The 15,756-nt window shown below is 40.7% G+C and overlaps 1 protein-coding gene across 1 annotated transcript; it reads right to left on the reverse strand.

Moving 5' to 3' along the window:
• Window positions 1-3,609: 3,609 nt before the first annotated feature.
• Window positions 3,610-9,105, reverse strand: LOC131246654 (transcription factor bHLH137-like). The gene is made up of 8 exons (XM_058247003.1): window positions 8,565-9,105; window positions 8,142-8,297; window positions 7,933-7,998; window positions 7,392-7,460; window positions 7,200-7,283; window positions 5,814-6,002; window positions 4,932-5,012; window positions 3,610-4,337 (listed from the first exon to the last, which is right to left on the reverse strand). Exons 1-7 carry the CDS (start codon window positions 8,928-8,930, stop codon window positions 4,953-4,955), a joined length of 990 nt encoding a protein of 329 aa, XP_058102986.1. The 5' UTR covers window positions 8,931-9,105; the 3' UTR covers window positions 3,610-4,337; window positions 4,932-4,952.
• Between the last annotated feature and the right edge of the window lie 6,651 nt (window positions 9,106-15,756).

The raw sequence follows: 15,756 nt of genomic DNA on the forward strand, positions 1-15,756 counted from the left end.
CCTCGAGTAATCATGGCCCTAACTCTCAAACGTACTTGACCTGTGTTGACCTTGACTCGGCCTAGGACCCTTGCCGCGCATAGCTAGCAGTAGAACCACATTCAAATCCGTTAGTCAACGACGTGACTCACTCTGGATGAATCTATCAACCTGTGCAGCGTAGAGAGCTTGTGCCATGCCAAAGATCCCACCACCGCGCCAACTAGACGTGACAAGGTAACTGAGTCGTACGACGTGGCCCGACGGAGATCCCGACTTAGATCTCCTTATTTGATCTGTTCCAGTGGTGACGAGTGGAGTAGGCAGCGAGTAGAGTGCATAAGCCCAATAGCTACAAGGGCGAGCCAACAAGCGGAAAGAACGTCGTTTTTCAAGAACCATCTATCCATATATGTTTTGATCGCCAGTTCATACTAAATCCAGTTGCATTCGATTGGAATTGAGAGAATGACCTTTACTCTTTTGACTCTCGAAGTCACTCTCATCAACTAGGAGTTGAACTACTACAATCGCTGCCTAAAGACGACTAACTCATGTGAGGGTATTAAGCTTGTGTTCGGGTCGAGATAGGCCTATCAAAATAGTATATATAATACTAGAAACTCCACCCGCACTCGTTGCCTATAGATGACTCACTAAAACTGGGAGATGGACCCCCCTACATCCCTAAAATTTGGAGATTCAAGTCCAGCAAGCACCTATATCCTTTAACCTGACATCCTCATCCCCCTTTATATATATATATATATATATATATATATATATATATATATATATACACACACACACACACACACACAAAACTTCTGTGGCCCCACTAATATTTCAACAGTATATATATATATATATATAAAACCTAATTTCTATCATCTTTAACCCTACCCTCCGCACCCCACCCCGACCCGATCCCAAACTCTCTCTCTCCCTCCCTCACCCTCCTCATCTTCCAAGTCCGGCCTCTCTCTCTCTCCATCCCTCATCCTCCTCATCTTCCGAGCCCGACCTCTTTCTCTTTCTCTTTCTCTCTCTCCCTCATCCTCCTTATCTTCCAAGCCCGACAACCACCCACCACCATCACCCTCCTCCTCCTCTTCTCCACTCTCTCGGTCTCTCCCTCCCTCATCTCTCAATCCGACTTGGTGCCAACTTGACCCGACTCGGTACTTCTGACTGGATCGGACATGGTCCGGATAAGTCCAGGCCAGACCGGATTAGGATCGAGTCAGGCATTTTGGACTCAGTATCGAGTTGGATCGAGTTTGGGTCAAACCTATTTCAAAACCGGATCGAGTCAAGTCATCCCTAACTCGGTCTGACTTGACCCGATGCCCAACTCTAATGATGATGGCTTGAATCTTGCACACGCATGCCACTTTAGCACATGTGAAATCATCGCGAAGCTTGGCCATACAACTTGGCTGAGAGAACTAATCACGTACAAGTACCACAACTAATGGTACCACAATTTATGATATCCTGCAAGCTTTTCAGGCAACATACCGTATGAAAATGCATGGGTCACCATGAAGATGACGTATCACAAAAAAGGTCAGTTTGGTCAGCAGGTGGACCACACCATTGGAATAAATGAGTAACGTTAAAAGACTTATTTTTTTAACCGGTTGTCTGACTCAAAGTACAGAGTGGTGTAATAAATGGGTGAGTCAGCTTGATTTTCGAAAAGGCTGATTTTCATGGTTAGACCTAGCATTTTCATGGAACAGATGTCCTATACAAGTGCCATTTTGGCAGGAGGGAGATGGTATGATAACATGAGTTGTAGTATCGTTGCCTATGATAGATACTGAATATCAAATAGTAAAAACAAGGCTTATTTGCTGTTGGATGCTGGATGGGGTTTCACTTGAGACAGGTAACTCTAATCACCTTTAAACTTTTAATTTCTTCTTTCTTTACAATTTGTTCTCTCTACATCTAATTCATTAGATTTATAGTTATATACATTCATATGTAATCTGTTACCATTAATAGTTGTTGATGTTTTTTTAATTCATTGTGAATACGAGAAATCGGCTTTATTCAACCATTTCCCATATATATATATATATATATATATATATAGAGAGAGAGAGAGAGAGAGAGAGAGAGAGAGAGAGAGAGAGAGAAAAGGTCCTATGCGGTTTAGCTCATGGGAACTTCCCATGAGTTCGAGCTGTGTGGCTCCACCATAATGTATGTTGATCATCAACACCGTGCATTTGATGGGTCCCCATTGAATTATGAGATATCCCAAAAATCAGCTGTGTACAGAACTCAGGTGAGCCATACCATCTAAAATCATGTGAAGACATGCCTAAAACATATAAAAGCACTTGGTGGGGTCCACCTGAAGTTTGGATGTTACTGAAACTTGGTCTGACTCCTCGTCCAAGTGGGACACACATAATGGACGGGCTGGATTTGTGAACCACATTTCGGTGGGCCAATAAATGATTATGAATGTTTTAATAGAGGATAACCCCTCTCAACTTTTGTATGTGGTGTGGCCCATACAACTCACAAATTGAATTGATTTTTAAGCCCTAGGCCTATCATGGAATGGTGCATCTGTCTGATGGGGTAGATGTTCGACAAGCATCACGGTGGGCCCACACAACTCAACCTCATATGGGTAGTTCCCACGAGCTTGGCCGCACGGAACCTTTTCCCATATATATATGTGTGTGTGTGAAATGGTATTTCGAGGACCAGGGAACTCCCGTGAGGTGAGTTGTGTGGGCCGCACAGTGATGTGTGTTGAACATCTACCCCATTAGTCAAATGCACCATTCCATAGTGGGTTAGGAGCTTAAAAATCAAGTCAATCTATCACCTGGGTGGGCCACACCACAGACAATAGTTGAGAGAGGTTACTTTTCTTTTCTTTTTACACATGCGCACACACCTCCACACTCTCACGCCTTATGAGGTATGTCTTCCTATGGTTTTAGATGGTATGGCTTACGTGAGTTCCGTATAAGGCTGATTTTTGGGATATCATATAACCTAAAGAGGACATATCAAATTCTTGGTGTTTAATACTCGACAAACACAACGGTGCCCACACAGCTCAACATCCTGGGAAGTTCCCATGAAACCGGCCTCATAGTACTATATAAATGCATCAATTGTTTTGAAGATACAAAAATATTATACTGTTAAGATGGTCGTGTGAACGGTTTAAATTCTTGTGATGAGCATCAGGTGGGGCACACAAAAATGTCATGGTTTTAAGGGACTCGGAGGAGTCGAATGGACCCGGCCGTTCAACACCCAAAATCACCTTGACCACAGGCGAGTCGGGCCAATTCAGCCCTAACGAAGGCAAGCCACGATTAGATTCAGGCCTAACTGAGACCATCCAAATCACTAAGTCTTTCCAGTTCAAGGTCAATTGGCCTTTTTACAGTCTCAATGACACATTTACAAACCGTAGCAGAACCTCATGGACAGGCCGACGTGATGAATGGTTCTGATCTCAGATGGTGGCCACACACACACTTGATGGAGGATGGGGGACTACAATTTCATCTGGTCTCACTGACTGCATCCCTTTCAAGAGAGATAAGATAAAATCCAAATGACTGGTTCTCTACTTGGGAAGATCTGTAAGGAAAAGGAATCATATATTTTCTACACGGATGCTCTGTCCGCAACAGTTACAAAGGTGGGCCCACCTCAGCAACTTACAACCATATTAACAGCACAATGAAGATTCCCTAAATACCCACAACAACAGCAACAGTAAAATCACCGACAGAAAAAAAACAACAACAACTTCATCCACAACAGTAGCAACAGCTATAGCTAAGTCACATCAGCTACCTCAATAGTATAATATAATAACCCTTTCTTTCTTACATCTCAAGCGTGTAATTTTCCACCCCCTAAAATTGACATTTCCACCCCTCCAAGGGTAATTTGATCAGAGAAGTTATTTCCAAGTGCAGTTCTAGAATTCTGTGTATTGACCAAAATCAACTTGTGAGGGTAGACCAAACAATTCTAGGGGTGGAAATATCAACCCCCTTTTATTGCAAGTTTCCAAGAGCTTGCTTTAATCATAGGAACCAGTTCCTTGGAATATGTGCTTGAGACCAGCAGCAGCTGCAGCAGCAACAAAGGGATCTGAAAGAGATCTTGTATTTATTTGGTTGGTTTTCATCATCTGTCCTCTCTTGTTCTCCTCTTTCATTCACTCATATTCATTGCCTTTTTTTTAAGAGCAGGATTCTCTCTTTTGCCACTGATGTTGAAATGGAAGCCTTTGATTTTGATGTGGGTTTTTCTCTTCCACTGCTGCTGTTTGTCATTAGAATTTCTCGATTCCTTACAAGCTGAAAAGCAGGAAAACAAAAGGACCCATCATTTTAAAAGAAAGATATACAATGGATTTTATCCCAAAATCCTCAAAAAACCTGAATTATTAAAAAAAGACCTTGACTTTTTTGTATTTTCAAAAGATCCTCTGAGCCCTATGGATCACTGGAGCAATGATTGAAACACATTCGTGGGGTTAAGATGGTTTGTGTATGAAAATCAGGCCATCACTATGATGATCCAATGGCCCAAAAATAAAGCTGATCTAATTTTCAGGTGGGCCATACATGGAATTTGAAATCTTTGGTAGTTGCTTGTTGTTTTCTATGATGTGCCCCACCTGATGTTCGGATCAGCCTGATTTTTTAGTAATATGATAATCATAGTGGGGTCTACCTGTTTGATGGGTTGATTGTCATAAACAGATCACATAGGCCCTGCAATGCTTGGTTCTTAAAAGAAAATAAACAGCATATCCATCTGACATTTCAAAATAGGCAAGGATTTTTTTCATAAATTCAGGTTTTATCAGGATTTTTTCCATAAAAAACACAATATAAAATGCAAAATTCAAGATAAAAAGAGAAGTGTATGAGAATTGAGGCTCTTACCATATGTTTGTACTGTCTTTATTACTGAAAAGAACAAATGTTGTGGTAGCTTTCCACATTCCATCCAAGATGGCCATTTTCCTGAAATGTGCATACATGCTCTAATGTTAGAAACATCTTTATTTTATTTCTTAAACTGTACACTTTTGTACTGTTTAAATTTCCAAGATGTAAAAATGGGTATAGAAATCAAAAGGGTGGCTGTAAATATCAGTCACCCCTTCCTTTTGAGAAATGACAACATCCACTGTCCAACATGGGGACCCCACCCTTTGGATCAACTTGTGTCCACACATCTGGTGAGCCATACCTTATAAAATAATGTATAGCCATTGATAATAACATGAGAATGTCTCAAGTCCAACCAGTTTGACCATAAGCTACTGTCCATCTATCAAATGAACTCTAACCTGTTTTGTGTGCACTACATCCAAACCTTCCAATAGGCTATCCCTATAATGTGTATCACTTATGCAAAAATCAGTCCCATTCACTCATTAAGTGGTCATAGAAAATAATTTCTAGCGGCTGATAAATATCAAAATATAATTGGTCCACATGATGAGTGAATGTGGCTGTTTTTCGGTATAAGATTATCCTCATGATGGGGACAATCTATTGAATGGTTGGATGTAGCACGCACATGACAGGTGGAAGTTAATGCGAGGTGGATGAAAGCTTGTCGTCCAACCAGTTGGAGTCGATACCCCTCTTGCAATAAAATACAAGTGTAGTCTTCCTGATGAGTGGATGGGGCTGATTTTTGCAGAAGAGGATCCTTATGGTGGGACCAACTTTTTGGATGGGTTGGATGGTGCTGAAAGTTATTTTCTGACTGGATGGTAGATAAATGGATCTTGTCTCCTTTCATATTTTAAATACCTGAGGGAAGGGATTGGGCCTCTGCCCATGAAGTAGAGCAGCAGCTGAACTGTCTAGAAAATGATAGTTATTTGTAGGAAAGGTAGTAGTTGTTGTGGCTGTGGTGGTGGTTGTATCTGCTCCAAAAGCTGTATCTTGGTTGTGAATGGATTGCTGAATAGATGGCACTGGAGATAGAATGCTCAATTTCTGAAAGTTGTAATGGCACAAATGTTAGCAAACATGGACAAAATAAGACAAGTAGACCCCACATGTATGGATGCACAGTGGACAGTTATTTACACCCTTTATTCTTAATGTACACACCCTTTTCTTTCTACTTTGGTATGAGATAGTGGTACAGGATCATGTAGTGTGGAATGTCTCCCACAGCTAGTTGTAGATGAAGAGATAGTGCAAATAGCTGCGTGTGGGGCCCACCATGGTCACCCATAGATGAAGAGAGAGTGCAACTAGCTGCATGTGGGGCCCACCATGGTCACCTACAGCTAGTTGTATAGATGAAGAGATAGTGCAATTAGCTGCATGTGGGGCCCACCATGGTCACCTACAGCTAGTTGTAGATGAAGAGATAGTGCAAATAGCTGCACGTGGGACCCACTGTAGTGCATGCATGGCATCCAAGCCGTAGCTCCCAAAGAAGAAAGAAAAAAGTGAACTTATCATCTACATGGTGCCTGCACTCCAGTACGGTGTTTCTAGATGTTTTTTTTTTTTTTTTTTTTTTTTTTTAACACACGCACTCCAGTATAGTGTTTCTAGATGTATTAAATAGAGAAGATAATTTTAACTATTTAATGCAACTGGTGGATAGAAACGCCATGTGCCACAAGGAGTGGTGCATGCGCCTGTAGGTGTCCGGTTTTAAAAGAAAAAAAAAAAAGAGAAAAAAAGAAAAATAAAGAGAAAACAAGCAAATTGTTCACCTACAGGTCCTTGTACCCTTATTGAGGTACACAGCATTTCTGGATGCATTATATAAGGGAGAGAATTATCTAATATATATCTTGTACCACAAGAAGTGGTGCAAACGCCTGTGGATGACCAGTTCTAGAAAAAAAAAGGTTGGATGCGACATTAGACTGGTCACATCATCTACTGGGCCACACCTTAGAAAGGAACAGACAATCACATAGAGACCTCCAAATCCAGGTAGAGGACTGCCTAATGGTTTTTGGGTATCCCACTTTAATAGTGGTCCACTCATGTGGACGGGTTGGATACCATGAACATAAGGAGGTAGACCCCACACTAGGCCAGTTGTGTGTTTTTCTCTTATACAGCTAGTAGCGTGTGATGCAATATTCTGTTTGTAGAAGAGGAGATGCATGCACCAAAAAAACATGGGTGAGAGAACATCAGTTATGGAGGTGGTGATGTTTGTACCTCTGATTTGGAGGTATGGTCATCTAAATCCACACTGAAGTCGTAAAAGACAGGATTCACTGAGGCAAGCTTCATGGAGAGGAACTGTAAAAAAAATAAAAAAAAATAAAAATCATTAAAAGGCCATGAAATACTTAGGTTAGAAAAATAAAATAAAATAAGTTATGAAATTATCTTGTTAGAAATGGATACCTCTACTTGATTTTGCAATGACTGGACATAATTGATAATTTCATCCAACATAAGAGCCTTCCCAGTCACCTGTTCACAATCAAACCACATGAGCCTTTCAGAAAAAAATTATGGTCCATCGACGGATCTGGACCGTCCATTTGATGCATGTACATTTCATGGGTTACCGTGAAAAAGTCACACCAATTATACCATTCTAACCATCCGATCAACAGCCAAAAAATAGACAGTCGTGATAGGTCAATCAACCATCTGATACATTTATTTGTTGGGACAAGGATGGTTATGATTTTATCAAATGACTTTTGATCAGGTCATCCTAACCACCCATGCATGGGTTGAAAAATGAATGGCCATAAAAATGAAGGCGATACTAGGGATATATTTGATCATCCGACCGGCCATGTGATTCTTTCATGGCAGCCATTGAAATGTATGTCGGACCTGGGTCCAAGTGTCCCAATTGAACACGAATGCACCGCACACGTACATACGTATGCATGCATGTGTATCTATTAATTAAAATATCGCTTAAATTCACCTTGTCACAGCCAGGAACAAGGCCTTGCAAGAGCTTCATTCTCTCACTGATTTTCTCTCTTCTTACCTGAAAAGAGTTCAAGAAAAAAAAAAAACCCAATTGAGGAAACATGATATTAGCTACTGAGTTGATGAGTTTGAATTAAAACTCAGTGACTTGGCTGGTTTTCTAGAACTGAGTCGACTCAGTCTCGGTGGAAAATCACCCACCCTTTCTGCAAGGCTGTGGCTGTCTGTTGCTTGACCTCTCCTTGCTCTCACATGAATGTAGCCTTTGGGAGGTTCTTCAGTGGATGTTTTCTCATTCTTCTTACCTGCTTTCGACTTCTTCTCTTCAGTTTCTTTCGAGCTACTGTTGCATTTTCTCTGTTTGGAAACAGAACAAAAAAAGAAAAAAAAGGAAATCTGAAATCAGCAAATCCAGAATACCAAAATCCTCAAAACCAAAACATGCCCATGATCTGGAAACCCAAATTCAAGAGAATTCAAGGGTTTCCGACCATTGCGAGCGAAATCGAGCAAGACCCATCAATGAAATTCCAAATTGAGAAGACCAAGACGAGCAAATCCAAGAAATACCAACACACAGAAGACTGGGATTCTTGAGAATCCGAGGGTTTTCAATCGTTTTACCTTTGATTGAGAGGAATTCAAACAAGACCCATCTCTTTTCTTCCTGTTTTTATGAATTTGGTTCTGTTTTTGAAGACTTGTATCTCCATCTTTCAACTCAGTAACCATTGAAGAGGAGTCTGTCCTCTGTTTCTCCATCACAGAAGCTTCATGGCTGCTGTTGACACAGTTGTCGACGGCGAGAAAGTCTCTTTGGTGGGTTTCCTGAGGGATTTCAATCTGGGGAAGAGATTCAGATGGGTAAAAAGGGAAGAAAGAGGGATTAATGTCTGGTACTTGTGAGAAAACAGAGGCCTTGAAGGTTGGGCTTTGGAGGAAACCAGAGTCGAGAAGGGAAGGGTGGTGGTGAAATGAGAAGGCTGCCATTTGAGAGAGAGAGAGAGAGAGAGAGAGAGAGAGAGAGAGAGATTGAAATGATATCAGAGAAAGAGAGAGCGCAGAAGCAGATGGATTTCAGTGGATGAGACCTGGTTTATATAAAGATGAGATAGAGAGAGACGAATCAGATGAGATGGTTTTCAAATTGTGACCAGGTGGGGCCCACTTGTTTGGTATTCTAGACCACACTCCAATCTTGGGTCCCGCAATGGATGGGGAATCCCTTAAAATCGCTTAATGAATGGATGGTTTTTGTATAGAGAAACAACGAGGGTCCACATTCATCTTGAAAAAGGCAACTAAGGATCTTCCCATATTGAATTTTTGGGGGCATTTTCTACCAGCGGTGGGAATTCAACAGACCAATAGTCTGGATTGCCGAACTGTGGGCCCCACTTTAATAGTTGAAAACACGTATCCATGCGAGGCACGTATCGTTTGTCTCTTGCTTTATACATCGCAGTCAACTGGATTAGCTGGGACACAGGTTAGCCTCCCTACAGCACACGTGTCATGTAATACAAATCTGTACCGTCCAAAGAGTGGGACCCTCTGCGGATGGATGGAGAAAAAAAAAAGTATGATCGCAAATGGTTGATCAAAGGTTAGAATTGTCTGATCAATCTGGTTTCGGTATATGGCCACTTTACAGTGGGCCCCACATTTGAGCGGTTCGGATTTCAGGCGAATGCGACGTGGATGTACTGCAGCGAATTCGTCTGCGGTCGGACCGCGGTTCAGGAGGTGTTGCCGTGTTGCCTACACCACCCCCAGCGGTGGGGTGTGGATGTGCTGTGGGGCCCAACGTGATGTATTTGTTTTATATCCACACCGTCCATCCGTTTTCCCAACCCAAAAATGGAGCATATCTGGAACTCAAGTGGGCCATACCAGATCTGTATCTCAAGCGGGCCATACCATAGGAAACAGTGGTGATTGAACTCCCACCACCAAAAATTTCTTGGGGTCCATGAAAGTTTTTGATCAGGCTGAGATTTTCGTTTTACATTCATCCATGACTGACCTTATCAACAGGTTATATGACAAATAAATCTTTCGGTGGCTTAGAAAGGTTTCAACGGTTGGTGTCATTTTCCCCACTTTTTCATGTGGTGTGGTCCACTTGAGCTGAAAGATCTTTAAAATTTTTTTTTTTATCTTACCTAAAATGAGCTGAAAAAATGGATGGACAGTGTGGATATAAAATATATACATCACGTTGGCCCCACATCGCCCAACACACCACCGCTGGGGGTGGTGTTGGCAACACCACCTAAACCGCGTCCTCTGCTGTCGGTCAAAAGTGCAAAACCAGGGAGACGGATTGGCTACTCCCCTGACACCAGCCCCGTAGCTGATGGTCGGTGCTCCGTGGGACCCACCATAATGTATGTGTTTCATCCATTTTTAGAGAGGATTTTGTGGCTTTGTACAAAAAATTATAAGGATGTAAATCTTATTTGGACCACCCTACCAGAAAAGAATCATGAATGGATATCTACTATTGAAATCCTCCTGAGGCTTACTGTACTGTTTATTTGACATCCAATCCGTCGATTAGGTCGTAAAGACCCAAGTGAAGGGAAACAATAAATATCAGCTAGATCCAAAACTTATACGACCCTAAAACGTTTTTAATGATTAACGTTCATTCAACGCTGTTTCCTTAACGTGGTCCACTTGAGAATGAGATATACCTCATTTTTTTTTCTTTCATGCCATAAAATGATTTATAAAAATAGATAGACAGAATGACAGAGTTGCAGCTGGCATTGTCAGGATGCAATCCACGCTCCATATTTAATGGAAAAGTCAAGGCGGTTGGATTCTCACACGAAATGATGGTAGAGTCGTCTCTTCACATTACATGTAGCAGGCTGAGTTCAAGATTTGGGACCGTCCATCTAGCTGCCCCTACAGAATGGAAGCGTAGCGGGTTAGTTCGCGTTGTATGATCCTAGACGTCTGATTAGTGTCCTTTAAACCAACGGTAGAAAACAAATATGTTTAAAGTGAAGAAATAAAAGAAAGATAGCTTGATATATCTGATTTTTGACAAATGGGGCATCTAAACACGACTTAGTCGATGAACAGTCGCGATTGATAATTCACTATACACGTCTACAGTAGAAAGATAGCTCTACCATGTTCGGCTTCTACCTGTTCTACCAGATCAGCACTTGAGAGAGACGTTATCATCATAGAAATTTGCTACCTCCACACGCGCCATTACAGGCATCACTCATACCAAATGCGTGAGACATCCTGTCCGTGCATAACGTGGCCACCCACTTTGAAGACGAACATATTAGAAGATCAGAACCGTTCACTCATCAGGTATTCTACATAATCTACTTTGATCGTGGACCGTTGAAAGAATCTTATAAACCGTCCACTATTTCACTCTAGTCCTGGCCCACATGATATGCGGCCTAGCGTGTCTGTTACCCAAGGTTATATGCACGGTAGCCGGCGCCTAATGCGCTGCTCAGATGGGTAACACGTTTAACAGGTTGGCACGTGTTCCGCGTGTAGGGGTCGAGCGGGACATGGATCTGCCGAGGCTAGAAATTCTGTAAGTCTCGTTCAAATATTCTATTTTGACTATTCTTTTCAATCATTTTAACTTTTGATTGGGTGTATGCCAACGGTGGAGGCACGAGATATTCTGTACCAACTGATCCCATCCGTCCATTCATGATGGGGGAATCGCTATGCGGATTCAAAGTGGGCCCAGTGTTTAGAACGTGTGCTGACATCTCAACCATCCATCGGTGGTGGTGGGAATTTTCTACTCATTTGAAATATGATTTCTTTCCAAAATAGGATCTTAACCGTTCATTTGATTACATGTTTGAGAGAGCGGTGAATGCTACTTTCAAAATCTCATCTAGTACACCTACTCGCAGGCATTATGTGAGATGCATGCTGGAGAGACAGGTGGACGCGGATTAGGCGACGACACCGCAGCGGTGGACTCGGATTGCGTACTGAGTAAGTTATTTTGCTCCAACGTTTGAATAAATTCATGGGCCCACCTTGATGTATGTGTCTTATTCATACTGTGTATTGTTTTTTCAGCTCATTTTATCATGAGATCCTAAATTGAAGTATATCCAAAGCTCAAGTGGACCACACCTGAATTGAACGGATCCAATTAATATTTGTATTTTCCCTTACCTTATAAACAGGTTGGATGACAAAAAAAAATTACTGTGAGTCACGTGAAGGTTTCAGTGGTGGATGTTACTATTATCACTTTGTCTCATGGTGTGGTCCACTTGAGATTTGGATATGCTTCAATTTTAGGATTATGTTCTAAAATGAGATCTTAAAATGGGTGGAAGGCGTGAATAAGACACATACATCATAGTGGCCTCCCACACAATTTACTTAATATGTTATAATGTTCTGGCATGTGTCTCCCTGTATCAATGTTGTTCATCCTGTTTTTTTTTTCAACTCATGAATTGAAAAATGAAGCAAATCCCAAGCTTAAGTGGACCATACTACAGAAATAGTAGAGATAATGATGCCTACCATTGAAACCTTTATAGGAACCACCGATAATGTTCATTTGTCATCCAACCTGTTGATAAGGGACGCGGATTGTGTGCTACTCCAACCCGTCTCTAGCCTGAACAGGTAGTTCAATGGGTTAGCCCACCGCGATGTATATGTATATCTGAGTCGTCCATCCCTTTTCTCATATTATTTTAAGATAAACACAAAAATGAGGTAGATCCAACGTGAATGGATTGGCTACTCCCCCGCCACCAGCCCTGTGGCTGGTGGTCAGTGCTTTGTGGGCCTACCATGATGTGTGTTTTTCATCCATTCTGTTCATACATTTTTAAAGATCATTTTTGGGCTTGAACCCAAAAATTATAGGAATATAAATCTCAGGTAGACCACACCACATGAAAACAATAGTGATGGGACATCCACCATTAAAATCCTCCTAAGACCCACTATACTGTTTATTTGACATCCAATATGTTGATTAGGTCATATAGACCTAGATGAAGGGCAAAAACAAATATCAGCTTGATCCAAAACTTTTATGGCCCCCAAAATTTTTTTAATGGTCAAAGTTCATTCAAAACTGTGTCTTGTAATGCGGTCCAATTGATATTGATATCTCCCTCAGTTTTGGTCTCGTACGATAAAATGATCTATAAAATTAGATGGACGGCATGGATGAAACAAATACATCATGGTGGTCCACGGAGCATTGGATCTACCTCAAAATTTATTTATTTTTCATGCCTTAAAATGATCCTCGTAAAGGGATAGACAGCTTGGATATATAGATACATCACGGTGCCCCGAAGTGCCTGTTCGAGGTAGGATGCAATCCACGTCCGTTGATATGGTCACTCAAACCTAAACGAAAGAAAAAGATAAATATCATTGATCGAAAACATATGTTGCCCCAAAAAACTTTTTAACGTGGGCGTTGGATCACCACCATTTCATGTGGTGTGGTCCACTTGAACTTTGGACCTACTTCAATTTTCAGTTTCTACCCTGAAATAAGTAGGCAAATAGACGTGAATCTAAAACTCATACATCATGTTTGGCCCCAAAGCGCCCAACATATGAACACACCATCGCTGGGGTGGTGTGGGCAACGCCACCTAATCAGTATCCTAGCCGAAGTATTATGTGATCAACCTGTGCGTGGACCATGCCGAAGAATTTCCTTCACGAGATGATCATGACCTTTCAATTTCCTGCCTGAAAGTGGACAGTTACGAGATAAATGCGGCGGCAGTCTCCATTCAATTGAAAGAAGAAGCTAGTGGTTGGTGGCTAGGCTAGCATTTCCTAGTCCATTCAACGGTCCAGATTGATGAATCACTGTCCCGACTTGCATAAATCCAGACACCGATTATACCCTGTTGTCTTCATCTTTATTTTAGGGCTTTTAACATAAAAACCCCTGCCTTTCGATCTATACATAAATGTCCCCCTACATTTAAGTATTCCTAAATAACTCCTAATTCAAACACACGATTAATCATATTTTAAAAAATCTAAAGATGCCCTTGTATTTACTTGTGGGCCACCTTGCATAGCTGTTACCAACCGTCATTTCATGTCTACCAACTCCCTTTGTTAGTACCCCACACGTGGAAAGTCATGCACGGGCATATATGGGACAGGTGTAAACATGATATGGTTGGAAATAATCCATCAATCCCTCTGCCTGTTGCTAAAGTTAGCTTTTGCCATTCCATCAAGCTAGTGTAACGGAAATGTTGCTGAAAGGTGTATTTGGAGGTAGTTGGAAAACATAAGAGTTTATTTAGAAATACTTAAAACGTAACAGGAATTTGAGTATAATCTAAAAGGCAGGGGTTTATTTGTCAATATCCTTTCTTTGGGTTTTAGAAAGGATATTAAAAAGCCCAACTTGCATGGGTAGACTAGAGTCTAGGCTAGAATCTGTAGACTCATCTCTTTCAAAATACAATTCCATCTCCTTTTTACCACTTATGAATGGTTGTTCCTTTTTGGTAAGGCTGGACACGTGTCCTTGATTGATTGGTGGCCACAAATGGACGGTTAAAAAGAGAGGTGGTCAGTGGTCTATCCCTATTTCAAATTAGTGGGTTTGGGGATGCATCTATACTGGGCCCACAATCCAGATGGCCTTTATTTAGCACATGCAAGATGATGCAAGTCCATTTGTTTCGGTGTTTGGTTCAATGAATATGGGAGAGTAAGTGGGCCATGGTTCGGCAATCCAGAGGGTTGGTTGGTTATGACTTAACGCCCAGGGCCTATGACTAGAACCTATTTCATAGGATACCAACCTTTATGTTTACATAAGACGTTTTAGAAATGAGATGCATTAATGGTTCCCGTTAGATTGAAAATGGCTGCTGAGATATTTTTATTTTGGAGAATTGGGGCCATGTTCTATCCATGCATGGTGAGGTAAATGGTCTGGATTAACATGCATCTTATGCAAATATGTGGACCACCATGTTGTTTGATGTTGTTGTTGTTGTTAAGGCCGGTTTGCATAAATACCTGTAAAAATTTGTGGTAAAAGCATAATAATTATTTATGCATTATAATTGTTTTTGAAAAATAGGGTCAAAACTAGTGTTCGAAATATCAGTATCGTGTTACGTATCGCAGACTTGAGATATAGATACGTATTGGTTATCACATAGGATATATCGGTTGTATCGCGTAATGTATCACTGTTGTTGGAAATATGGGGAAACATTCAAAGTTGGTTAAATTTTTTAATGAAAATTCAGCGATTGTTAAAAAAGATATCAATACACACTTTCAAATCAAAATATTACAAAAAGACAAGTGCACATAATAGGTTTTCTTTGTATGAGGTCTTAATCTATGCGTTATCTAACTGAATTGATGCAAGTATATTCAAAGTTTACTCATATAATTTATAAATGTAAGAAAATGTGTGAAAATACAAGCAATACATTCAAAAGAAAAAGAAAAATTGCCTAATCTAGTTTCAGACATGCTTGATTTTATGTTTGAACATAAAGATTGCAAATGATTTGTGAGAAATTGAAAATTTTTTAATCTTTTTTATTTTCCTACAACTCGGTTTTTCTCCTCCAAATCTCGAAATCAAAGTTTCCAATTCATGATTTTTTATGCAAAAAATGAAAAATCATTGATTTGTAACAATTTGACACTGATTTAACATAATTTACAGGAAAAAATAATCGAAAAAAAAAAGCTCACCAGATCAAACATATGGATATATCCCACTACTTTTGCATTTCATATCGCACAAGTGAGATACATCAGCTGATATCGT

The sequence above is a fragment of the Magnolia sinica genome, chromosome 5 (genome assembly GCF_029962835.1).
Source record: "Magnolia sinica isolate HGM2019 chromosome 5, MsV1, whole genome shotgun sequence".
Taxonomy (NCBI): domain Eukaryota; kingdom Viridiplantae; phylum Streptophyta; class Magnoliopsida; order Magnoliales; family Magnoliaceae; genus Magnolia; species Magnolia sinica.

Excerpts from the sequence above, each read along its gene's own strand:
- LOC131246654 (XM_058247003.1), bottom strand. The coding sequence starts at position 8,930 with ATGGCAGCCTTCTCATTTCACCACCACCCTTCCCTTCTCGACTCTGGT. Across the intron at positions 7,999-8,141 it reads GCCACAGCCTTGCAGAAAGG|GTAAGAAGAGAGAAAATCAG; the intron begins GTGGGTGATTTT and ends AACTCTTTTCAG. Across the intron at positions 7,284-7,391 it reads CATTGCAAAATCAAGTAGAG|TTCCTCTCCATGAAGCTTGC; the intron begins GTATCCATTTCT and ends TTTTTTTTACAG.